Below are 26831 nucleotides of genomic sequence, written 5' to 3'. Positions count from 1 at the left end.
AACTGGGAAATAAAGTTGAAATTGTCTTCTATAATTGTCTTTCTTAGGTTGGAACAAGATATTAAAAAGTTAAAGGCTGACCTGCAAGCGAGCAGGCAGATTGAACAGGAGCTACGGAGTCAGATCAGTTCTCTGACCAACACAGAGCGGGGAATTCGATCTGAAATCGGGCAGCTCCGGCAAGAAAACGAACTGCTGCAGAACAAGTACGTGTTTCTAGCCCGTAGTGTAAGTTAGCTGATGGCTGTGGTCTGGTAAAGGGGAATTATTGTGTTAAGACTCCACAAAACTTGAGGCACTTGCCTGCAAATCCAGCAAGACTCATTTGGGAGCACTGACAGCAATTTATATTTGGTAAATAAATCCTTCGTTAACTCCCATACCTGTTCCCTTCCAGATTACACAATGCTGTACAAATGAAACAAAAAGACAAACAAATGATCAGCCAGTTGGAGAAGAAACTAAAGGCAGAGCAGGAGGCACGAGCCTTTGTAGAAAAACAATTAATGGAAGAAAAGAAAAGAAAGAAATTGGAAGAAGCAACTGCTGCACGGGCTGTCGCATTTGCTGCTGCTACCAGGTACTTGGTCCTGCCATTACTGGGATGTCACTGTTGCTACTGGGATGTGTTTTGGCAGGGATTTGGGGAGGCATTTTGCATTCTTTACATAAAGAAGCAGTTTGTATTTGATTTTTTTAGAGAAAGCTTTATTGGTATGGAGAGGTTTGTTTGTGTGAAGGCAGTGGGAGGGCTCTCCTTCCATGAACCTGAGTCTGAGTACTCGGATACACTACATTTACAAGGATGCACATGCTCTAAATTATCTGCTCTACCTCGATTGTGCTGACACAGAGGTGTTGCATCCTGCCTGGGTCACTCTGTTTTATCAAAAGGAATGTCCCCTTTCACATGGGGACTGTGGATCAAGGATTCATGCTGTGATGCTGGCCGAAATACTGCCTTGTTCTCACGTCTGGAACGTTTTCTGCTCTCTTCAGCATAGTGGTGTAACGTAGGGGCATAGATGGGAAGCTTTTCCAGATGAAAGCATGGCACAAGTGTGGATGACTTTAATCTGCAGTGCTCCAAGTGTCTGAAAATAATTATTTCTGCTTTTCTGTTCTCCATATTTCATAAGTATTCCACATTTCCTAATACTTGAGGCATAACATTGAGTAATTTTTTGCAGCTTTCTCTTGCTGAAGAGAAGGAAATTCTCATGCTGAAAAGAACAAAGTTAGCTTCCTCTTTTTATCCTTCAGTATTTATATTAATTTTCATGTTCTAAACAGTTCAGGAATGACAGCCTTATTCTTATTTCATCATCTCCTCTTTTAATGTTGTTTTTTTTTCTTTTCTGCAGAGGAGAATGTACTGAAACTTTACGAAATCGTATCCGAGAGCTGGAGACAGAGTGCAAGAAGCTAACAATTGACATAAAGCTCAAAGAAGATCAGATACGAGAACTAGAAATGAAAGTTCAGGTAATGAGAAAGCACCAGGGGCTTAGATCAGCACCACAATGACTGCTTTCAGCCCTTTGAAACTGGTGGATCTACATAAGAGGCAATCAACACCTTCCAGAATTAGGCTCTTCAGATGTCTGTCTTGTGTGTCTTGCATCAGGCTTTGTAAGAACATGGGTATAAGGAAGGTTAATAACTTCAGCTCCACACCATTCAGTGGTTTAAATTGTTAGTGTTTTCTCCCTGAACCAATGATCTGGGTAGACTGAGAATATCATCCTCTCAACCACATTTTTTGCCTAATGCAAGAAGCTTATTGCCACTCAGTATCATTATGAATTTCACTGCGAAGAAGTGAGATTGCTTACTTGATGCAGTCTTAATCACTGGCCAGACAGGATTGGGGTTTGAATATTGAAAGAACATTGTGGTAGACTTGGAGCAGACACATTGTCTGGCGTGTTGGGAGTTTAAGAGCTCAAATGTGTGAGTTTAGTTGACCTAACTCCTTTAAAATGTCTCTTTTTGAAGATGCACTTGGGCTGTCAACTGACAGTTTGCATATATATATATATATATATATATATATATATATATATATATATTTCTAATGTCTGGAGGTTTTTTAGACACTCGTCAAAATCCACCTGGTGTTGTCATGAACTTGTTTCCAAATAACATATGCAGCCTTGTTGTTCCTGGGTTTAACAAACCCTTGAAAACAACTGTGGTTCATCCATGGAGAATGAGAGCACGGCTTTCAAATCGTTAAAGCCAGCTATATTTTTATTATCATCTTCAAAATGTTAGGGAGGCTTTTTGTTACAGGCATTTCCCCCTTTGTATTGTCGTTTATTCATTTAAGAGTATAGAACCTTTTTTTTCTCTAGTATTTCTCTTTTTCCTTAGTCAAAATGTTAATGCATACATCACAGACCACGGTCCCAGTTTCTGGTGTGCGGAATATTCTCTCTCGCTTTTTCTCTCTTCTAAATTTCTTGGGTTGCAGCACAGTTAGGTTCAATGTGAGGAGCTTTCTGAGATAAAGAAATCCCTCCCATCAGCCAATTGAAATAGCTTAAAATGCTTATTTAGTACCACTTTGTCTAGCAAGAGATCCATCCCCATTCTAGGCATTTTGCTTGTGGGAAGTCTTTTTCATGTTCCATGGTTTGGCTAAGAGCACCGTGTGGCTGCGTAGCTGGCACGGGAAGTGCTGAGGAGGATTTCTGGGTGGAGAGCCTCGATACGGATGATAGAGGGCTGGGAAGCAGAGTAAATGATACTTGCTCACCACACTGTAATTATGCATTGTACAATATGGCTTTAATCACTTGTATGATGGCCGTGTATAATTACTGGAGGTAATATTACAGTGTCCTTAATTAACCATCATTTTAATTTTACTGTATTAATACCCTGCCCAGTGGTGTGCTGTTGGGAAGAGAAAGGCTTCTCAGTATATCTCATGTGTAAAGTCGATGAGAATAACATTTGTCCTAATTACTCCTACAGGAACTGCGGAAGTACAAGGAAAATGAGAAGGATACGGAGGTGTTAATGTCAGCACTTTCAGCCATGCAGGATAAAACACAGCACTTAGAGAACAGCCTGAGTGCAGAGACAAGAATCAAGCTGGATCTGTTCTCTGCATTAGGAGATGCAAAACGGCAGCTTGAGATTGCCCAAGGTAACGTGGGATAGGTTAATTCAACGCATAGTGCTGAATGGAACCGCAAAAATATGACAGAATATCCTACCTTTTTATTTAGGGATGAGCTGTGGCCCCCACTCAGCTTTCAGTGGGGTTTTTGTCTTTCACAGCTTCGTGAATGAGAGCCTAATCAGTCCCGCTGATCAGGTGGCCTAATTTCCCCAAACTATTAAACATCAAGATGGGTGTTTAAGTTAATTTAGCATGATTTTCTGCATTTTTATAAATCATTACCTTAAAGCTGGAAAACTTCTTTTAAAGAGAGAGGGTGAAATCATCGTTGCCACCTATTAAGCTGCTGTCCTTGAATCCTGATAATATTTTGATGCTCCTGAAGTAAATACAACCTAAATGTGGCAGAAAAAAATAACCCAACGTGTCTTAAACTTCATGCTGGTGAGGGGAGCATTGGATAATGGTGTTGGGCTGGTGTGGAAGCCACCAGAGGGAGCACGAAGCCAGTGTAAAAACCCGCTCAGGTTCCCTGTGCTCAGCTCTGCAAACCTTGAAGCAGAATCAAATGGAACTTTTAATTTGATACCTGTTTAATTTCCCTGCAGAAGTTTGCGTGGATGCAGGGAAATGTGATTAGAGTGAGATTTTTTGTTTTCTTTTGTTTTATTTCATTGGTGTTTCTTTCTACGTAGTTTCAAAGTAGCTGGAGTAATGTTGGGAATGGGCACAAAGCAGGGTTAGAAAAATAGCGGGAAGAGGAGAGGCTTGAAAATAAAGTCAATAGCACAGTAAGCAAACACTGTTCCTGGAAGGGCTTGTAAAATGTGAACAGAAAAGTTCAACGAGTTAGAACGAGTCCAGAGGAGAACACAAAGATGATCCGAGGGCTGGAACACCTCTGCTATGAGGACAGGCTGAGAGAGTTGGGGTTGTTCAGCCTGGAGAAGAGAAGGCTCCCTGGAGACCTTAGAGCAGCTTCCAGGACTGAAAAGGGCTCCAGAAAAGCTGAGGAGGGGCTCTGGATCAGGGAGTGCAGGGAGAAGATGAGGGGAATGGTTTTCAGCTGCAAGAGGGGAGATTGAGATGAGATCTTAGGAAGAAATGTTTTGCTGTGAGGGTGGGGAGGCCCTGGCCCAGGTTACCCAGAGCAGTGGTGGCTGCCCCATCCCTGGAGGGGTTCCAGGCCAGGTTGGATGGGGCTTGGAGCCCCTGATGCAGTGGGAGGTGTCCCTGCCCATGGCAGGGGGTGGGACTGGCTGGGCTTTGAGGTCCCTTCCAACCCTCATGAGGTTCAACAAGGCCAGGTGTAAGGTCCTGAACCTGGGTCAGGGCAATCCCCATTTTCAGTACACAGTGGGGGATGATGTGATTGAGAGCAGCCCTGCAGAGAAGGACTTGGGGGGATGGTTGATGAGAAGCTTGACATGAGCCAGCAACGTGCGCTCATAGCCCATAAGGCCAACCGTATCCTGGGCTGCATCAAAAGCAGCGTGGGCAGCAGGGAGGGAGGTGGTTCTGCCCCTCTGTTCCTCTCTTGTGAGACCTCATCTGGAATACTGTGTCAAGACCTGGAATCCTCAATGTAAGGAGGAGATGGAGCTGTTGAAATGGGTCCAGAGGAGGTTACAGAGATGACCTGAGGGCTGGAGCACCTTCCATCCAAGGACAGGCTGAGACAGTTGAGCTTATTCAGCCTGGAGAAGAGAAGGCTCAGAGGAGACCTTCTAATGACTTTCCAGTACCTAAAGGGGCTCCAGGAAAGCTGGAGAGGCACTATTCATAAAGGCTTGTGGGGACAGGTTGGGGGGAACGGGTGTAAACTGGAGAGGGGCAGATTCAGACTGGACATTAGGAAGAATTTCTTCACCATGAGAGTGGTGAGACACTGGCCCAGGTTGCCCAGGGAAGGTGTGGCTGCCGCATCCCTGGAGGTGTTCCAGGCCAGGTTGGATGGGCCTTGGGCAGCCTGAGCCAGAGGGAGGTGTCCCTGCCTGGAGCAGAGGGATTGGAACTGGATGATCTTTAAGGTCCCTTCCAACATTAACTATTCTATGATTCTATGAAAATCTAATGTCAGTGCTGTGTTACGTGGTTAAGTAGTGGTAACTAAACATAGTTCCTCAACACAAACCAGGAGTCCGGCGAGTTGTGCTTTTACAAATGTCATGGTCAAGCGCTGAACATCTTCTGGGTGCTTTACTTCAACAGCTCTGATCATTGAATGGGTTGGGTGGAGGGTGAAGACACTGCTGGTTCTGAGTGATGTTATTTGCTGTTTCAGGGCAAATAATTCAAAAAGATCAGGAAATCAAGGACCTAAAACAGAAGATTGCAGAAGTTATGGCAGTAATGCCCAGCATAACGTACACTGCAGCCACCAGCACTCTGAGTCCTGTTTCCCCACATTACTCTTCCAAATTTGTGGAGACCAGCCCTTCTGGACTTGATCCCAATGCCTCTGTTTATCAGCCCTTGAAGAAATGAATGCCAATTTTCTTTTTGCCCAGTAATTCTGTCATGCTGAAGGCATCACACAGGAGTGTCACTTGCAGTCAAGATGAAATTGTATTGTGTGAGACTGTATTTGTTGTCATTTAAAACAGGATAAAAGAACATCTGGATTGACTAGAACTGCCCATCAGTTTTTCTTGTAAATTTTTAGAAAACCTCACAGAACTTTGCAATTTATTTTCCTTGGCCAATGCATTAAAAACAATTCTTGGTTTTCAAGTAGCCAATTTTGCCTTTTTATGTACTCTTGCATGGTTTCCTCTTGAAAAATACAGGGCTTTGCTTGATTTTCAACCCTTTCTTTTTTTTTTGTTTTTTTTTTTTTTAATAATCGAGGCGAATTTATTGATTCATTGAGAAATAGTGAGAAAAAAAAAACCTTTAGTTTTTACAGCGAAAGGGTTAAATAATCTAACAAAGCTTTGATTTATAGATGTATTAAATACAAATACGTGATGTGACAGAAGAGAATTTGATTTACCCCTCCAAGGACCAAACAAATTTCAGGGGCGGTGTTTAAGGGCAAGAATAAGAGAAATAGCTGATGTGACGGTGGTTGTTGTGTGAAATATTTATACTCCCATTGGTGTTTTTAGTCAGTGAGAATTGCTAACAGTCTTGTTCACAGTGCCTTGGGAAAAGACATTTCAAGAGGAAACTTGATAATTTAAACTATTTTTTCCCCCCTTCACTGTCATCTGGCTTATATATCAAGCTCATTACAGAGTCGACTGCAAATTGTACATGGGAATTTGGATGTTCATTATAAACCAAGGGTACATCTTCTGTTTATTTTGATATAAACTCAGCAGTGTTCTGTAACTTGCCTTGATTATACTGCATTGTGGAAGGCACACTATTAATCCAGGAAGCGTTGTCGTGAAGGCGGAACTGTGCAATGTACTGTATACAAGAGACTGTAAAGCTGGCTAATAAAAGCTGCAGTTCTGGGTTTTTTTTTTTTTTTATTTTATTTTATTCAAGTGATTTACACTTTATATCACCTTATGTTTGCCCATTTAAATGGAGCTGAGTGTTCTTCAGCTGTTGTGCCAAGGAGTTTTAAAGGCAACCCATCAAAATTGCAAAGGTTTAAGTTAAAAATGTATTATGATCTACGTTGCTGGAAAGCATTTGCACTGGCAGCTTCTGAAGGGGTTTAGATTTTTCAGGTTCAGTGGGGATTGGAGGGGTGGGAAGCAAAATTATCTTGGAAACTAGCAGAATTAAACATATTATGACTCTGCAAACACGCACTGGACTCTGGAAGGAAGAAGGTCTTCTGAAAAGAAACCTTTTCTTTAAGTCTCCTGTTAATTGGCATGGCTGCCTCATTAAAAACAAAGAAAGTAGGACACTCAAGTCAATAAAATTATTAAAGTTTCCTCATTTTAACCACAGAGATTCTTTTGGGATAAACCTTCTAGCTTTAGCCAGGTGTGCATGTTGCTGTCATTTGCATTTTTGACTCATCTTGTGTAACTGTCACCATGGAAGTGTTACTCAGAAAATGTCATAGGTTTTCCATCTTTGTGCAAAACATGAGATATTGTCACTGACTTTTTGTGTTGAGGTTCCCCCCTTTTGCTGCCTACTTGGGCACAATTTTCGTTCAATACTTGGTCTTGGCTGCATTCTTTTTTTTTTCTGTGGGGTTTACAAAGAATAAACAGTTTCTTGCAGATGAAAACCAGCAAGTTATTTTTGCCTTTTTAACTGACCTGATTTAGCCTGGTATAAAGGATACACTTTGTTTAAGGAATGCTCTGTTATTCCAGGTAAGTCTTCTCTTTTGCAACAGAGCTTCGCTCCTCTGAAGCAGAAGGAAGAACAGATGCTTTTTCTATTCAATTTATAAACTTTGCAAGTTTACCCTGCTGTGGGCTCGCAAAAAAAAAGTTAATTTCTTGAGAATTGCACAAGTCTGCCTGTAGATTAAGCCTTTGTTCCTTCCCAGCTATTCTCTTTTACTACAAAAGCAAAGCCGAGATGGGTGGTTTGAAGGTTTAAGCATTGTCCTTGCCTAGACAAAAAGAAAGAACAACTTGTCCCTGCTTCTCAGTATATTTGCTTGATTCTCTTAGCAGCCACAGTTCCTGTTGTAAAATCTTTTTATTGGGCATCCTGCAGTTGTATTTAGAGTAAACGAGCTGTCTTCTACATCTCGGCTGCTGCTGTAGCTGGTCCTGCCGTCAGTATTCTTCTTTGACTGTATTAGGCCTCCAGGTAAAATTATTCAGATGTCAAGAAATTCTGATCTCAGCTGTTCTGTCATTCCGCTGTGAGCATTGCCAGAACCTCCCACTGCCCTGAGCACGTGTTCTTTCCCTTTCTCTTCAAACCACCACTACTCTGACATACACAGAGATCATACGAAGAATATGGAACTGTTGGAGTGAGTCCAGAGAAGGCAACGAACGTGATCCAAGGGCTGGAGCACCTCCCGTATGAGAACAGGCTGAGAGAGTTGGCGTTGGTCAGCCTGGAGAAGAGAAGGCTGTGGGGAGACCTTAGAGCAGCTTCCAGGACTGAAAGGGGCTCCGGGAAAGCTGGAGAGGAGCTCTGGATCAGAGAGTGCAGGGAAACGATCAGGGCGATTGGTTTTCAGCTGAAAGAGGGGAGATTGAGATGAGATCTTAGGAAGCAACGTTTTGCTGTGAGGGTGGGGAGGCCCTGGCCCAGGCTGCCCAGAGCAGTGGTGGCTGCCCCATCCCTGGAGGGGTTCCAGGCCAGGTTGGATGGGGCTTGGAGCCCCTCATCCAGTGGGAGGTGTCCCTGCCCATGGAAGGGAGGTTGGAACTGGCTGGGCTTCGAGGTCCCTTCCAACCCAAACCATTCCATGAGTCTATGATCACTTCCCACTCTAAAAGGGAAAATTCAAGGTACATTATAAATAAGTTTGCCATTTTAAGTAATCACGTTGCAGTGCAGCAGAAGTTGCATTCCCTCCTCAAGTCCAAATGGAAATGTTGCTTTAGGAAAGGTGAAAGTATTTGCAGACACTACTCTGCTCTGCAGGATAAGCGGAGTGAGTGGAAGGAGTTCATTTAAGCACTCAAATCTTCCACCAGCCTGTCCCGGAATCCTTAAATATTTAAATGTCTGAAGTGGAAAACATCTCAATGATTCATCATCAATTGTACTCACAAGATTACTATATGGGGAATCTAAGACCATAATCCTGCAGAAGGGTCACCTAGGATGTTTTGGTTTTTCTACAGTCAATTTTGAAATATTACAGTGGGCAAACACTTTAGAGAGCTGCTAAAGAGAGACTGAAGTATCCACAACTTTTTTTCCAGCCAGCATAAGTCCAAAAAGAAAAGTTAATGGGAAAGCAGGACTCCTCTGTAACGGTTTTGAGCACCTTGGGGTTTATCCTCACTAAAATTTTAAGTAGAGCAGAAAGCAGTATGTAATTTTATTTTTAATATTTAACGAAAAGGTCATTATTCATAGAATCTGTTTGATAACCGCCGAGATGAACTTGCTCCCCTTTCATAGCATATTTCTTGGTGATGGGGAAGGAGAGGCTTAAATGCATGTACTGAACTCAGTCTTCATCAAATAGCTTCCAGAAAGTGAAAAATTACTGCTTGGACTGAGATGTCCTCCCTGGCTGGCTGAAAGGAAGCTTAAGATACAAACCTCAGTGCAGGAAAGCAGAAGGACTTCCATCTATCTTAAAGCAGTTATTTCCTCTGAAGCGGTGAAGGAAAACAAACTTGCGGTTTGTTTTTCCTTTTTCTTAATTGTTGAATCGGATTGGGAAGTTGTTTGCTTACCCCAGCATTGCCTTAAGCACACTGGAACTACACTCTGGAGTAACTGGCTCCAAGATAGCTTCTTAGCCCAATAGAAATGTGCTTTTCAGCATTCCCTAATCCTGCTATTATTGTGCCCAGGAGCTGGCTGCTCCAAATATGTGGTTATTAATGACATTTGTCTGCACCAGATGGATCTTTTGCACTTCAAAATGAAATTCAGACTCCTTCCGATAGCGTTTGGTAGAAAAAGCTCTATTAAAACGTTCAACCATTTACCAACAGCACCAGCTATTGAGAATAACGTTGTTCCCGGGAATAGGGATGTGTTTCTTTACTGATAGACTCTTCCTTTGCTTGTATTGTAATTTGGAAGTCAAGGTCAGAAGCAGACCTTCATCAGCTTAATCCATAATAGATTATAAAAATGAAATCTGAGATGCCACAGTAGCTTAATTGAATCAGCTCCTAAAACGCATTAAAATAACACACAACAATTTGACTAAAGCCTTTCTAATAAAGGGGAGCAGGCAGAAAAGAAGAGCAAGAGTCCATTTCCATCAAGTTCAAATGCAAGTGGCTCATTTACCTATAATCCCTCTGAGCATTAATTATGGTGTTACAAAGCATGTTGTCAGGTTCGGAAAATACTATGCTTTACTGCTCACAATAAAAATCTTTAAACTGTCCATCTTGCATAATTAACGAGAAATTATTTCCCATCAAAATTTAGCCGGTATGAACAATAATGGTTGGATTATAATAAAATAATAGTGGCAGTTAGAGTAACCCGCTCTCTTTACGCGCTTCGGGAACTGCTCCAAAAGCGGTGCGGGATTGTGGGGAATGCAGCTTTCTTTGATCTCCCCTAAAGTGATCTCTTTTTCCCGACAAACACGGCAGGAACGCAGCACCTTGATGACAAAACAAGTGTCGGCTGCAGGTGAAGGTTCTTATCCTTTGCTTTCAAGCCATTCCGTTCGAAGTCTGATTGAAACGTTCCTTATGCAAAACGCATGACAAGCATTTTAACGACAATTTAAGATGGTGCTAAAACCAGGGGATTCTTACAAGATTGAAGTACACCAGCATTTTTAAACCTTTATCTTGAAATTGCTCACTTAATCCAATCTGTTTCCTCATGCGTTCGCCACTATATCCTAACTTTCATTAACCTTGACTAAACAATTCGGTATCCTGATGATTTTTTTAGGCAATATCTGTGGTTTTTGTAACCTCTTCAGGGGTTTCGTCACTTAAACCACCATCTGTTTATCTGCGAGTTCTTTCCCATATATGCTATGGGTTGGTTTTTTCCTTAGACCTCTCTATGAATTAACTGGCGTGTAGAATACAAGCAATTTTTATCAGAAGATTTATGCTTATCTGCTTTTAGCCCTACGTATCAAAAAGTAAACCAATGAGATACCGTGTGGTGCATCCGCTCCCCGTGGGAATGTGGTTAAGCCCCTGAGGCTCTTTGGAGGGCAGCAGGGCCCGCGGCTGACAATGAGCCTGAAGGTATCATAGAATCGGGATGGTTTGGGTTGGAAAGGTTCTCAAAGCCCATCCAGTTCCACCCCTGCCATGGGCAGGGACACCTCCCACTGGATCAGGGGCTCCAAACCCCATCCAACCTGGCCTGGAACCCCTCCAGGGATGGGGCAGCCACCACTGCTCTGGGCAGCCTGGGCCAGGGCCTCCCCACCCTCACAGGAGAACATTTTTCCCCAACATCTCACCTCAATCTCCCCTCTTTCAGCTGAAAACCATTCCCCTCATCCTCTCCCTGCCCTCTCTGATCCACAGCCCCTCCCCAGCTTTCCTGGAGCCCCTTTTAGTCCTGGAAGCTGCTCTAAGGTCTCCCCTTCTCTTCTCCAGGCTGAACAACCCCAGCTCTCTCAGCCTGTCCTTAATTTTCAATTATAATGAAAGTATTTGAGATCTGGAGGACCTGAAGAGCTGAACTTGCTGAGGCAAAGAACTTTGTGTTCTCTCCAAAGCAGCCACGAGAGGGCCCAGGATGCCTGGAGAGAACCTGGCCCTGCTCAGAGAGCAAACCCTGAACATCATTCCAACACCAAAATACTGGGGGGGGGGGGGAACTGTTTCCTTTTAGACAGACGTTTGAATGTTATTTCATAGTGTTTCTGTTCTGCACGAGAATAGGAAATTCATCTTGAGAAGACCAGAGATCTCAGGAATCACAGAATGGCTTTTGTGGAGCCGCTTTCCACTCTGGAAGCTGCTCTGAGGTCTCCCTGGAGTCTTCTCTTCTCCAGGCTGAACGACCCCAACTCTCTCAGCCTGAGAGGTTCTCCAGCCCTTGGATCATCTCCGTGGCCTCCTCTGGACTCACTCCAACAGCTCCATGTCCTCTCCAGCCCTCGGATTATCTCCGTGGCCTCCTCTGGACTCACTCCAACAGCTCCATGTCCTCTCCAGCCCTCGGATCATCTCTGTGGCCTCCTCTGGACTCACTCCAACAGCTCCATGTCCTCTCCAGCCCTTGGATCATCTCCGTGGCCTCCTCTGGACTCACTCCAACAGCTCCATGTCCTCTCCAGCCCTCGGATCATCTCCGTGGCCTCCTCTGGACTCACTCCAACAGCTCCATGTCCTCTCCAGCCCTTGGATCATCTCCATGGCCTCCTCTGGACTCACTCCAACAGCTCCATGTCCTTTCTGTGCTGATGACTCCAGAACAGAACGCAGGACTCCAGGTGAGGTCTCAGCAGAGCACAGTAGCATATATGGACTTGGGTGATAATAAAGTATGATCAATATGTAAACATTCAGCCACATGAGACTGAACAGAGATTCAAAGGAAGGGAAGGAGGAAGGCTTTGCTTTATTATCCATACCCAGAAGCTTTCTGTTATAGAAACCAAAACAATACAGATCCTTGGTTGAAGCTTGGTGTAAACAGAGGAAACTTTCCGCAGGGTACAGAGCTATTGGGTTTCTCCATCTCCTGTCCATGGTTGATATCACTCACCCACTGAAGCACCTTTATCGTGTGCCTGCCTGCTGCAGCCACAGCCTGCCAGGAACTCTTTTCCCTGGGGAACACTGATATTACAGCTTATACCTTTCAAAGGTCCATGGTGATTCAGGTTACCTTTCAAGCTATTATGTCTTTGCTATCCAGAAGTCCCATAAAAGAAAGGTATTATTTAGAAATGCAGCTGGAAGACATTTAGTCCTGGACCACAGTCCGGTTTGTGATCTGATAGCTGACTTCTTAGGGCTAAAAACGAGTTGCTGAAACTCTCCTCTGTTTGCAAAGGGGTATGAGATGTATCTTGACTTCTATAGAGGAGATGGTTTAGATTTTGGTCGGTTAAGAATAATACTTTTCATTAAAGTTCAATTTATAGTAAAGATGCCCATCATCGAAAGTAACTGCATACCCTGTGTTTACAAATACTCTGAGATAAATTAACACTTTAAAGCAAATTTTAAAATGGGGCAGGGAGAAACCACACTAATGCTGGAATACGTCCTATTAGTGCCCTGTTGTTGTGGAGTTGACCTTCATTAGCTCATTCCTTTGGCTTCCTAATTGAAATGCGATTCTCCACAGTGGCTCCTTTGAACTCTGAGCTATTGCATTGTCTGCTGTGGACAGCGGGCACTGCCACGCGGCTCTACTTTTAAGATGAGGATTATGGCATGAATTCACTTTCTTTTTTTTCCTCCTTTTTCCTCATTTAGTTATTTTTAACTCATTTTTTTATTACTTCCTTCAGTAATACATAAGTAGCGCTCACAAGCCTGGACCGAACTTGGAGTGTTGGTGCCGTGTGTTGTAGGTATAGAGCCAAAGAGGGGGCTTTTTGCCCTGAAATGCTCAAAGCCTGGGTGGGCTTGCAGAAGAAGAGAGAGACATCAATCAAACACCCCTTTTCCAACTTATATTCTGGCTAGCAAGGTGTAAGTACGCTGGTTTAAACAGAGGAAGCTTTCCGTAGGGTACAGAGCTATTGGGTTTCTCCGCTGTCTCAGGCTGCTCTGGGCCGGGTTTGCAGAGGAGCTCAGGGTTCTGCTGCCCAGATAGAAGCTGGGATCTTTGCAAAACTCCTCTTGCTGTGTGAGTTGCAGCAGTTTCGAGCCCCCGGCAGAGCTGGCAACTTGAGTAAGAGCTGGAAATACAGGCTTTAAACTGCTGCTACACTTACAGATTCATGTCTGCCCCTCCAAGGAGTCACTATATCAACACAAGTGCAGAGTGTGAATATGGACCTGCCCTTTTGTAATGGCATTTTTACATATCATTAGCATGACTTGCCAAACCCACTTGCAGCAAAGTGAGACCTTAAGGCTCTTTCCATCAGCGCACAGGCTGCCTTGCCGGGTACAAATGGTCCCTTTAACGTTTCACAAAGACACGGTATCTCCAGGTGCCTGTTTGAATTCGCTTGAGAATAGTTCACGTGGGTTTTGTCATGACATTAAAATAAATCTATACATTGTAGGTAATGTTTAGAATGTAATATATTTCTGCCAGTAGCAGTGCCTTTCAGATTCAGATTGATAAAGCCTCGTACTCTTAATTTTCACAGAATCACAGAATCACCAGGTCGGAAAGGACCCATTGGATCATCGAGTCCAACCATTCCTAACACTCCCTTGAACCATGTCCCTCAGCACTTCATCCACCCATTCCTTAAACACCTCCAGGGAAGGTGACTCGACCCCCTCCCTGGGCAGCTGTTCCAGTGCCCAATGACTCTTTCTGTGAAGAAGTTTTTTCTGATATCCAACCTGACCCTCCCCTGGCGGAGCTTCAGGCCATTCCCTCTTGTCCTGTCCCTGTCACTTGGGACAGGGCTGTAATTTTCTGGCTGTACTACAGAAATTTGGAAATATATTTCCTACTCTCTTTTACCTGATCTTCAGATGAAAATACAAATACTTGTATTACCATATGTACGGGTATTGTACATTGTACTTGTATTTATACACAAGTATTTCCATATGGCTGAGTGTCTGTCTCTGCTTCAGCTTAGCTTTAACATCAGTTTGCTAATTGCTGTTAAAACTGGCAGCAAATCATTAATACTGGGCATATACAAGCGTTTAGAAAACAGGCAGCTGATTAGAGGAGGGGAAAACCATTTGCTGCAGGAAGAGCTCTGCATGGAGGTCCAGTCTTCTTTTATAGTTCATGAGAAGATCCATACCCTGAGGATTGTAGAGGCTGCGAGTTCGGCTGAGCAGCTGCTTTCTGTTAAAGCCTATTTAAAACAAACCAAGCTGTACTTGGTAAAGCAAAAAGGTTTGGCTGACAACAAATTATTAACAACATTATTGTTATTATTAAGCCTCTACGAGGACAGGCTGTGAGAAAGTTGGGGTTGTTCGGCCTGGAGAAGAGAAGGCTCTCAAGAGACCTTAGAGCAGCTTCCAGGACTGAAAGGGGCTCCAGGGAAGCTGGGGAGGGGGTCTGGATCAGGGAGAGCAGGGAGAGGATGAGAGGGAACGGTTCTGAGATGAAAGAGGGGAGATTGAGATGAGATCTTAGGGAGAAATGTTTTGCTGTGAGGGTGGGGAGGCCCTGGCCCAGGTTGCCCAGAGCAGTGGTGGCTGCTCCATCCCTGGAGGGGTTCAAGGCCAGGTTGGATGGGGCTTGGAGCTCCTGATCCAGTGGGAGGTGTCCCTGCCCAGGGCAGGGGGTGGAACTGGATGGGCTTTGAGGTCCCTTCCAACCCAAAACAAGCTGTGATTCTATTCCTTCACAAAAAGCATTCTTGCCATTTGTTCTTTGCTTTTGAAGCATCTGCTCTGCTCTGATTCACTACAAAAACCTGTATTTTGCATCTTGGGCTTTAGAGAGGTCGTGGCTAATTGTGAACAATGCCAGGAAATCAGGATCATTGTAACTAATACCATCTTCCTCGTGATGAATACATATCCTGGAGGAAGTTGTTTAACTTCTCTCTACCTCCTTGTCCATCTGTAAAACAGAATTTTTGTTTCTTGGCTTCTCAGGGAAATGTTTTAAACATCGCTCTGTATTTCTTGCTGCTTTAAATGTTTGGGGCATTATTAAAACGTTCAGTATTTCTGAGGGGGGGCTTTTATGGGCTTAGACACGTGGTAGTGTGAAGGCTCCATGTAATAATTCACAGGTAGGAGTTTCTCTGGCAGGTGTTTTGCCAAATATTTGGCTTCCTCCTATGCCTTATCCTGCCCACAGCTGCTAAACTTCAGGAATAATAAAAGGAAAACTTAAATATATGCATATTCTTAACAAAAGAATCTGATATCTTCTGGTCCCTCTCCTTTAATTTGTTTCTGATTTACTATAGCTAAAGAAAAAAGGAGGGGGATGTAGTAACGCGCTGCAGAACAGCAGGACCCCCACTTAGGCATTGACAAGGGAGAAGCTGGAGGAACTGAAACCATGAGTTTTACTCCATATTATAGCACGAAGAAATGCATGAATAGGCTGACTCTCATGCTGTGTTCCTAAATGGCAGCAACACTTATAAAGTCAAAACGCTCCTCAAGTATTCAAACATAAAGGCAAGAGTTATTCGCTGCAGAGAGAGCCCGTTCAGTTAGCCCACGTATCCCAAACCGCTCAAAGGGGAGCGTTATCCAGTGGGTCAAGCAGAGCTCTGCAAAGCCCTGAGCGACAGCAGGTTCTGCTCTCAGCCCTGTCACTGCGACTTGCTGCAAAAAGGGGTTTTTTTAACTGAAAAATGGTCAGGTAGCTTCTTGCCCATAGCAACTGATCTAGAGAAACAGCGGAGGGAGAAGGGCTGAACGGGAGAATTTTCTCAGCCCTTTGTCTTATATTTTTCTCAGCATTTCGTGTTTGGTAGTAGTTGCGTTGACCAACCCTTAGCGACCTCCTCTTTGCCCGTAACTGAGTTTGCGTTGCAGTTTCTTCTGTATTTCAGCTGTCCCAGCCGCGTGCCTGCTCTGCTCTTAAACAGACAATGATACGGGGAAGCAAAAAAAAAAGGTAAGGGTAAGAAATTCCATTGAGTTGGTCCCAGCTTGTGTATCTGATCTGCTTGACTTTCTAGTGAAGTAGCAACTTTATCTGTTCTGCGATAGCACCAGATGAAATAGGGGAGATTGAGATGAGATCTTAGGAACAAATGTTTTGCTGTGAGGGTGGGGAGGCCCTGGCCCAGGGTGCCCAGAGCAGTGGTGGCTGCCCCATCCCTGGAGGTGTTCAAGGCCAGGTTGGATGGGGCTTGGAGCCCCTGATCCAGTGGGAGGTGTCCCTGCCCATGGCAGGGGGTGGGACTGGATGGGCTTTGAGGTCCTTTCCAACCCAAACCCTTCTATCAAGTTATTCCCTCCCAGACGGCCTTTCTATGCAGTACAGCTTTGAGCAGGTACGGCTCTCTCCAGTCATGGCTTGGCAGGTTCCTTGTTCTAAAGGAGGTGGTTTGCTTAGCTGGACCTCTTTCCTTATCTCCCTCGGGTTTTGCAGCTGATGGAGTTTCAGTCTGTTGAAAGTTTGTGGTCTTTCTTGATTGGATTTTGGATTGCGTGGCTGCCAGTAATACTATTTCTCAAAGCCCAGGCTTTGAAAATGACTTAGCCTTATGTTTGGCAGTTGAGTTAATAAGTTGCATAATCACAGTTCTAGGAGCAGATCCAGTACCTTTAGAAAGTGCAGTGGAATCTGAATACCTTCTTCCTTCTCTGCCTTGAAACGGTATTCATTTCTTTCTCCTCTAAATGGGAACAGAATGAATTCCAGAGAGACCTGTTGCTTGAAGTGGAGTCAGTGGATTAATAAAAGCATCAATTATTAAAGCCTGCAAATGCTCCCTAATGATTGTTTGCTCCAAAGTTAATGTTTGATTGGAGAAGGTCGTCTGCAAGCCTGAGTAGAAAACCTGTCTCTAATAGCTGGTGAAAGCACGGTTATCTTCTCTTCATGACATGCACTAGTGCTCTCTACTGCATTGCACCCAATCACCCTCCACAGTGAGCTTGGAGGAAGAACTGCTTTGCCATAGGACAGCTACAACCCAAAAGGTCACCCTTTTTAATTAAGTGGGAGCAATTACATCTGTTACTGCGCTTCCTCGAATGAGACGTGGGCACCTCATTCTGTTTCCCTACCTGAAAATGAGCTCCAGGCTGGGGGTGGCGTGTGGTGTTTGCAGCCCAAAGCACTGCTCTGCACACAGTTTCCTGAGAGCTCGGTTAACACATGCTCGACGTGCAAAGGAAATAAGCAGATGCTATGGTTTTATGCTTATAATCTGTGCTGAAATGACGTGTGATCAGACGCGTTTAGCGCTAATCTGTGCTGTAAAAGCTCAGCCTACTGCACGGCTGGGGTGGAGGGCATCATCCCAACACCACCGTGTGCATTGGCTCATATACAATCGTCAGGTGTAACTGAACTGAATGGCACCAGCAGGTTACTTTCCCAAAGGAGATGGGCATCCCATTGCTCCTGCTGAAGAACAAGCGTCTCTATTAATTCCAGGTCTAAGGCATGCTGCTGAGCCTTTCTGATCCGAACTCGGAGGGGCAAGTGAACTGCAGGCTACCCAGAGCCTCTGACAGCGTTTCAATACTGAATCCTGCGCTTTGACTGTTTCCCTTTGCTGCAAGTTAATTGGAAAGGACATCAAGAATCTGCCTTAACATTTTGATTTTCCTGAGATAACGGTTGGTAGTACTAAGGGCGGGAAGAGACCTCAGTTTTTCCCAACCCTGCCATTCACTTTCTTTGTGCTTTTGGGCAAAGCATTTAACCTGTCTGTGCTTTGAACTTCGTTTCCTATTTAAAATGAGGATGATAATGTACAACCTTGAGAAAAACCCCTTGAGAGTCCCGTAGGAAGGGGCGTTGTCAGTGTGCTGCCAAGTTATGTAGTTGTTAGGAGAGCGGATGTTTAAGTTTACAGTTTGAAACAAAACCAAAGTCTCTTTGAGTGAAGCATCAAGCGTAGCTGCTGGGGTTTAGGCATTACTAATGTTACAAATCCCTGTAGACACTCCCAGCTCATTGCTTCATCCGAGGGATGAAAGTGGTGTATTTTGCAAAAGGAAGCGTAGTAAGAGGAGGAGCTGAGATATGAGTCTCTGCCAGAGGTGAACAGTCAGAAACAAAAAGGAGGGGAGCAGTCAAATGCTCTTTGGTGCGGCGAGACCTCAAGTGAACAAGGAAGACAGCGTAAGAACCTGCTTTATAGTAAACAAGGCAGTCAGTACATGAAAGCAGAGTGGGAAAGGGTGGGTGCTGACATGCAGAAATAAAAGCTGCTGCTTTATCTTTCAGAACTGGCACGAGCTTTGGAAGTGTCTGCTATGAAAGCATTGTTCCCCAGGAGGAAGAGGATGAGGACTTCTGCGATGTCTCCCGTGACACGTAGCACCAGAAGAAGCCCTGTCAGTTTGCTAAAGGTTCGTGAGAGATCATCAGGTGGGAGAGAACTGGAATAACTGACCCTTTGATACAGAAAACCTCTTGCACTTCATGGATCGCCCATGCAGTTGTTGCCGCTTTGAGGATCTCTTCATTAACCTCTTGGATGTTCACAGGCAGGCTCAAACGACCAGTTTCTGTCGCCTGGGATTTTGGCCCCTTCCTTTGCAGCTTAAAATTAAGCCGATGAAAGGGGATTGAGCAGAATCCAAGCTGCACGTGCCCCCATCTTAATGAAATACAGAGAGAAATCTCCTGACAGATTCTGACAACAGGAGCTGCAGCAGCAAGAAAACAAGGAGCCACGGCAGTGAGAAAACAAACACACACTGTCTGGGACTTCAGGGGGTTTGTATGTTCAGCCAATTGAGATTTATCAGCCCTCTTTTCACTATAATTCACAGAGACATGGGAATGTTTTAGTTCCACCAGCACTGCTAGGCAGTGAATGATGCTGTGACGGCGGGAGCTGGGGCAGTTCCTGCTCGTAGCTGTGACTACACGAGCGAAGGGTGAAGCAGCTTGTCTGCACTCTGCCAGAGCCTGCAATTAAGCCTCTCAAGCCTCTTTCAATGATAGCAAGGCACAGGTCCAGCGAGAGGTCTCTCCCTTTCGCTACCCTAATTTACGCTTGCTGCTGATCACTTTAATGTCCCCTACTCGAGCATTTCACTCGGCAGAAGAAAGGTCAACAAGGGAGAGCAGAGTTCTTGGCTTGCTCGTCTGCAATGCCAGGCTCTGTAGGAGGTGTCCGACACTTGTGGGACTCCACGGTGTCTGCTGAAGGATGTCAGTATTTGTAAGCTGCGGCAGAGCCTCCTGTCCACGGTAGAACGTGGACAGCAAGTGACACAGAGGGACCCAGACTTCATAAAGTCTTTTTCAGACCCCATGAAGATGACTGATTTTTTTCCCAGGCTGTGCTTGAAGGGTTGGTGGGGTTGGAGTTGTTTTTTTAAGAGTCTTAATCAGCAGGAAAGGGGGCCAGGAATACATCTGGGCTGAAAAAAAGCCTCCAAATCCCATATCCAATTGACATTGCAGAAAGAATGAAGGTTGGCAGAACATGATTATCTACATTGGAGTCCTGCCAGGACCCTGGGGCTCACCCATAAAGTGCCATTGGACATTTGATGGCTATATTGGGTCCTACCAATCTGGTTAACGTATCCCTTGAAAGGCTGGACTCGCTGGGGCAGGAAAGCCCCTTGGCTTCCTGCGGGAGCTAAGCCTCTGCAGTAGCACCTACCAAATCTTTCCTAGCCACAGCCTGCAGCACCTGAATTTTGTCTGGCAACCCCCATCCAGGTTCTGCCAGCTGAGAACCTGCTTCTTTCGCGTCTGGGATCTGGCAGGATCGCATTCCTGAGGCGATACGTCTGCAGGCTCCGCTCGCAGCTTTATTGCTGCTATGGTAGGTGACTGCATCTTTGATCCGCTTCTCCCCCGTCTCCTCCCACGTGAACACTCCCCCAGAGCCAGCAGCAGGGAGGGAATGCGAGATACGCACGTTCTCTTGTGCTTAAGGATTTTGCTGGTGCAGTTCCCCAAATCCCTTCACTTTTGGCCACGTCTCGACACGTCAGCCCAGCATGGCAAAGTAGAGCAGCTTGCGTTTGCCAGTGCGTGAAGAGGAGCGTCCTGGATGCTGTGACTGTGTAACAAGCCCTGCCTTGTTCCATCCTGGTGTGATCACCAGGGCTTCTCCGGCTGCCCTGGCATCGCGTGGGAGGGATGTCATTACGGGCTCTGCCCAGCCGCTGTCAGCAGATGTGCTCCCGCTAGCAAAGGCGTGATCGGATGTCTGTGTGTCACCACTTTGTCCCAGTGGCCAGAACACACCAGAAAAGTTCTTTCTTCTCATTCATTGGTATAAATATTTCATGTGACCCGGGAAGGTCCCAGTGGGGGCTGTGCCGTGCACTCTGAACATGGGCCACGTGAATGGAAGCGGTGTATTAATTATTATGAAACAGCTCTGAGAAATGAATGCAGGTTGCCATGGAAGCGCAAGCAGCGACAATGTCACCTCATTTTTAAGATGCTTTCAATGTTCCAAATACAATTTCCCTCCTCTTTCAAAATGGACAATGGCAAAATAACTCCGTGCAGGTGAGATGGAGCTGTGTCAAACTTGGCTCCCCTTTATTACAACCGAGAGATCAACTTTGTGCCTAAGCCATGGGAAAGAGGCACAGAAGCTGCAGGTGGAGAAGCCAACCCAGGAGGCAAAGGAAAGTGCAGATGGAGATTGGGGGAACCAACTATTCCTTCCCCATCCAGAGATGGATGGACTGGGGATGCACAGGGCAGCAAATCTTGTAACCCCTGCTCCTTGGGAGTTTTGGGGTGCACCAGGAGAAGAGTTAAACATTGAAGATGGTCAGAATAGGGACACAGGAAGCTGTCTCTGAGGACTCAAACAGAATAAATTGAGTTCTTGTATGAGAGAGGAGATGAGGCTAGCGGTAATGTTGAGAATTGATAATGCTGATTTAATGAATGCAAAAATTCTAATTATTGGAGAGCAATGAAGAAATACAACAGTAAATGCCTGGGAGATGGGTTCTCAGCCCGTTTTCAGTCATCTATGTGAAGCGAAAAGGTGACCTTTTAACCTGCTTTATTTTAATGAACCTTTTGTTGCCTGACTTGCCCCAGGAACGTGTAGTTCCTGGGCATGTTAGCCAGTATTGGTAAATCTAAAAGAATAATCAGCTGTAGCCAAGTCTTGACTTGCGTGCCCTCACATAGTCCCATCTGCTGGCTACAAGCACGCGCTTAAAGGCAACGGTGTGTCACTGGTTGTGTGGGGCCATCCCCCAGCCAAGCCACCCTGCTGGTGGGCAGGTGCTGCTGAGCCATGGCTTGGTCCTTGCTCCCACAGCCTGGCTGAGTTCCCTTGCCCGTGGGTCTGTGTGAGGTTACGCAGCTCCTGCGGCGCCGCTGATGGGTAGAGTTACTGAGCCACTGCAATGTTACCACCCCGAGCATCCTGCACGTTTATGGGTGTTGATACCAGAGGTGCAGCATTTCGAGCAGCCTGATCCCGTGGGAGGTGTCCCTGCCCAGGGTAAGTGGTTGGAACTGGATGGGCTTTGAGGTCCCTTCCAACCCAACCCATTCCATGATTCTGTGACCCACACTGCTCAAAACTGGTGGCAAAAGCTGTTAATATTTTGTAGAATCTTAAGACGCAAGGTCTCTGCTCTCTGAAACCTTTCAGTGCAAGGATTTCTGCTGCCTTAGAGGATCTTTACAGAGACCCCAACTGCTAACACTGCAGGCAGCAAGTTCATTCAGGAGGGCTGGAATCCTGATTGGAGAGCTGGGGCTCTGCTTCTCCGGCAGTTAATGCTTGCAGGAAGGGGATTGTGTCCCTGTGTTTTTCATCCAGACCCGGAGAAGGGCTACTCTGCCATTCAATGTTGGTCTTAAAATCTCTCTTGGCTTAAAAAGGAACACTACAACCCCCTGTGTGTTTGAAAAACTTACACGCGCTCCAATGGAGTCACAGAAAAAAATGCATTTCAACCAAGTAACTAATGGCTTAACTTAGCTCAGCCTGAGTTCCGTGCCGTTTACTTCCGAGATAAGGAGGTTTTATTCTAAGCCAAAATAAAAATCAAAACCTTGTGATATTTTTCAGTGGTCTTGGATGACCATGTGCAGAAGGAAGATGGCAATGTTCTAGCTGTTAAATCAAGCAATTGTGGATGTTGATTCTTAGCTGAAAGGCAGAGATCTCTCCCTGCAGTAACAGCATGAGCTAGAGCCAAGGCAGCAGGCAGGCAGAGATGAAAAGTAAGTACTTTCCTTAGATTCATTTTAATTCCCTCTGTATCGTGGGATAACTGCTAAATCATCAGCCCCAAGAATAGCATTTGTGGTTATTAAAAGCATCCGTCAGTCCACTTAGCCACGGTGGCCGGTGCTAACCCCGATCTGTCTGGTTTCTCCTCCTGCTGCTTTGACTCTGCACCTCTCCAGTGATAACAGGGGTGTTGATTTAAAGAGGAGGATGGCAAGCGGTGTTGGCTATGCCGGAAAGGAGAGGAAGACTGCACAGAGACTTTGAAATTCTCTTTGTAAAAGTAAAAAAAAGAATCGAAAATTGATTTCTCAAAGGTTTGGTCCTGCCAAGCATCAGCCCACAGCCAAAAGTGACACTGCTTGCTGGACTTGAGCTGCGAATACATTGCATTTGCATCAGCAGCTGGCTTGTTAGTGGAAGGGTTTCAAGGAACCCCTGGCGCATGGGCTGGAGCATGTGGGAAGTGGGCTTCACAGCTGAGCCTTGCAGTGTTCTTGGTTGTCTGCTCTCTGCCTGGCACATCCCATCAAGTGCTGCGAGACTTAAAGGCTCCCAGCATCCCTTCAGAAGCGATTGTAATGCTTTGGCAGCTGGGCTCAGAGACTCTGGGGTGAAAACCCTTCTCCCAGAGTGATGAAGATGGTGACCTTCTAATTCCAGAGAGCAAATGTCAGCTGGAAGATCAGGAAAAGGAGAAAATAAACCCCAAAGCATCAAAAGGGATGCAGATGGTCAAAAAACTGAAGGAGAGCACAGGTCCCCGGCATGGAGCCTGTGTGCTTTAATATGAAAGCGATTTTTCTACAGCTGCCCAGTTCTTCTGATGAACCAAGTTCTAGCAGCTGATGACAGACAGCAGCCATCTCACCAAACAGCACAGATTTTCCAGTTCATTTCTGATGGATTTTTAAAAACAATGAGGAGTTTGAATTTGGGGTTTGCTTAGTTTCCATTGAGTTTTTTTTGGTTTTTTTGTCTTTTTGAAAAACCCTCATTTCATTTGACTTTAAAAAGGTTCCTGTATTTCCCGTCTCCTCCATCTCCAACCCTAATGCACAGCAGCTCCTGAGAAGTCCAGCTGAATGGCCGCACACCATACACGTTTGCAGTGCCAGCAGCGAGCGGTTTTGAACAGCCTGAGTAGTCAATGCCTTTTCTGTCTGGTCCTCAGTTGCTGGCAGTGCCTGCAATGCTGTAATCAAGCTTGCTCACAAAGCCAGGCCAGCTTGGGTGCACGGATGAATGATCTGCGGGGGAAAGCAGCTCCAGCACCGAGCTGCTGGCGGCGGGAGGCTTTGGGCTTGCTCCTGACCCAGCCCTCCAGCATGCGGCAAGGAGAGTGCTGTGGTCTGAGAGAAAATATCATGAAAGCCTGGATTTTGAACCCTTGCCATTGTTAATTAACCACATAATCTCTCTCTTACGCAGCGCTCTTCATCAGTTCATTTGTCTTGTTCTCTTCCTTTGGCAGATAGAGAAGCTAAAACGCTGAGAACCAATGTTTTGGCTAACTGTCATCCACCGAGCCCGTCTGCAGAAGCCAAAATAAACCAAAGCTCCCCAAACGCCAGAGCAGCGTGCTAACCACGAGGTAACACCACTTCTGTCCTCTCCTCCCTATAAAATTTGATCAAATTAGTCTCATTTCTCCTTCTGATTCTTCTTGAAGTGGTGGCGCTACATTCAACGGACTCCCAAGTGATTCCCCAACCTCCCTCATGTCTTCGTGCCTGTGCTCTGTGAAAGAACATCACTTGATGGCCAAGAGGTAACGCAGCACTAGCGGAGCCACAGCAGCTGGAGGGAGATTTAATGCTCCTTTGCTAGGAATGAGCAGCGGGGGCTGCAGCGGTTTAGTCCTCATGGCAAACTTGCTGAAGCTGAGAGCATCCTTGAGGACAAAGGGCTGCCCTCACCGCCACAATGCCCTCAATTTCTGCTTGTTCCTACCATAGACCAAACACAGATTTCTCACTGGGCTGGAGGAGAGGGAAAACATCTCTTTTCATGCCCTGCACAGCAGCTGAGGATGTTTCTTCTAAGCTGACACCCTCCACCCTCCTCCTGGAAGCTGCGTGCAGAGCGCTGTTCCTGAAACTCCACCTGATGCAAGAGGAGCCCCACGCTTCTTAGCACAGCTTCTCCAGCAACTGGAGAAAACGAACAATGACAAAAGGTGCCCTTAAGGCTATTTGCTTCCCAGAGGAATGCACTCACGGGCTCTGCGCAGCGCACTGACGTTAATAAAAGGATGTACGCGGGGGAGCGCTTGTCAGCCCTAAGTGAAATTGATAAAAAGATGTTTTATGCAACAGGCTGTATTTAAATCGAAGGAACAATTTAAGCTGCTTTGTGGGCAACAGCATCTCTTTGATTGAGAAGCCGTGTTTTAAATGTGGAATTAGTGAAAGCGGGCGTGTTGGTGACCTTGTTTTCTGGGAAGGCACTTTTAAGTGTGTTGGTGAGCAAGGGGAACTGAGGCACAGTAGAGTGAATTTAACCCTTCGGTGGTTTTCATCTGATGAAGGACAAGCCCTTCATCACTTTTCTGGCTTGTCAGAAGTTCGTGTTTGGTTCATGACCACAGTGGTAATTGCACTCAGCTGGGAGCCCCGGCTTTGAGAAGTGCAAATGCCCAGCTGCAGGCTTTTAAAGGGCTGACAGAGGAGGAGCAGCTACGCCAGCCCAGATCTGAAATCCTCTCTTGGTTAATTGCCTTCTGCCTGTGCACGATTGGCCTCTGTTTTAGATGACTATCACATTCATTATCTTTCCCTTTCGGAGCTGTCATCCAACGTTACTCTTCTCTGCCGCACTCCACCCCAGATCTGGCTCCTTTTCAGTGCTCCCTTGATGCAGTTTGGCATCTCTCTGGGCAAGAAGTGCTGCTGCTGCCACCTTCTCCTATCAGTATCCCTTTCTTGAAGTGTCCTTCTGCCTTGGTGCTCAATACTATCAACTCAGAAATTAGCATTGCATGGTAATTGAATTGTCAAAAGGATCTTGCATCGGAGCTGAGCGAGTTGGCAGGGTTACTGCTGTCTCCTTTGGTCTTCTGTCATCTTTTTAACGTGTTTTCTTCGTCGCTTTATCATTTATTAGTCATGATTGCACCTAAGGATTTGATTGGGAGCAGTTTGGGGCAGGTTCTGTCTCTCCTTACTCCTTCTGCAGCATGCTTGCAGGGCTGCAGGCGGCTACTAACTCCTGTCAAGGGCTGCTCTTTGGTCCCTACCCCACCCCTGGCTTGCAGCGTCTCCCTTCCTTCAAGCTGTGTGCTAACCCTCTGAAGTTACCGAGGATTCCAGAGGAGCTTCAAGTGACAGCAGATGTACAGGGGATTGTGCTGCTCAGCCAGGTAGAACCAGCTGCTAAACCCACGATCGATAAGCGCTGGTAAGCAGCTGAAGTGGCTGCTAAAAAGGGTTTGAACAAGCTCTTGCTCCCTGCCCGCACTCCTCTTGGGAGCTGCCCCATCTTCTTCTGGCTAATTCCACGCATCCTGGGACTATGGACACTGGGCTGCGTGCCCTGGTCCTGCTTTTAGCACATGCAATGAGAGAGGAGCACCTCTGTGCCTCTGCCAGGACGAGTCTCCCAGCTCCTCCAGGTAGCACAGGAGCAGGCACAAGCCTCCAAGGTAGTGGGGGAAAAGCTCAGCGCTTGACACAGCTGCTTTGTGGCAGTCAAATCCAAAACAACTTCTCTGCCACTGCAACTCGTCCTGTTGGCCATGAATTTTGGGTTTCCCTTTTGGCAGCATCATCAGAGAACGTGCAGACGAAAAGCTGCACAGCAGAGGAGCGGGGCTGGAGCAGGAAGAAACGCCACACAGCGGATTTGCCGTGCCCCCACTGAACGTGCTCTCGTCTCGTTTCGCTGCCACTTCCTACAAGATTAATGCAGAGAGCATGCAGAAAATATCTTGGCAGAAATAAACATATTTTCCATCCATCAGAAAATCCCAGCGATCTCTGTTGATGCTTCTGCTCCTAGCCAAGCCACGAGCTTTCAAAACACCATTGGGACCCATTTTACAGTCGCGTTTCCAAATAAATAAGGCAGTTCTTGCACAGCAGTTTGCAGGGCTGAGAGAGGAAGCAAAGCCATGTGTTGTCTCATTTGCAGGTGCTTTGACCTCTTTTTCCTGAGTCTGCTTTGCAGCAACACTTCCGTTCTGCTCTCCTTTCA

General features: G+C 45.8%; 1 protein-coding gene and 1 long non-coding RNA gene across 3 annotated transcripts in view; both read left to right on the top strand.

Moving 5' to 3' along the window:
- Window positions 1–7314, top strand: part of MACO1 (macoilin 1) — a 33860-nt gene extending 26546 nt beyond the window's left edge. The window contains exons 7-11 of the mRNA XM_054086387.1: window positions 48–206; window positions 398–580; window positions 1365–1485; window positions 2983–3157; window positions 5418–7314. Of these exons, the coding sequence (XP_053942362.1) occupies window positions 48–206; window positions 398–580; window positions 1365–1485; window positions 2983–3157; window positions 5418–5620 (841 nt within the window). The 3' untranslated portion in view covers window positions 5621–7314. The remainder of the gene's footprint in view (window positions 1–47; window positions 207–397; window positions 581–1364; window positions 1486–2982; window positions 3158–5417) is intronic.
- An 11160-nt stretch (window positions 7315–18474) lies between these two features.
- Window positions 18475–26555, top strand: LOC128854292 (uncharacterized). Of its 2 annotated transcripts, none has more exons than XR_008453311.1 (3): window positions 18475–18574; window positions 18680–20240; window positions 24112–26555. It is a non-coding gene; the product is annotated as an uncharacterized LOC128854292 (long non-coding RNA). The 2 variants fall into 2 exon arrangements; XR_008453310.1 differs by having other exon boundaries at window positions 18680–20938.
- The last annotated feature ends 276 nt before the right edge of the window (window positions 26556–26831 follow it).

This window comes from Cuculus canorus, chromosome 22 (assembly GCF_017976375.1).
Source record: "Cuculus canorus isolate bCucCan1 chromosome 22, bCucCan1.pri, whole genome shotgun sequence".
NCBI lineage: Eukaryota > Metazoa > Chordata > Aves > Cuculiformes > Cuculidae > Cuculus > Cuculus canorus.
This window is presented reverse-complemented; position numbering and strand designations above follow the sequence as displayed.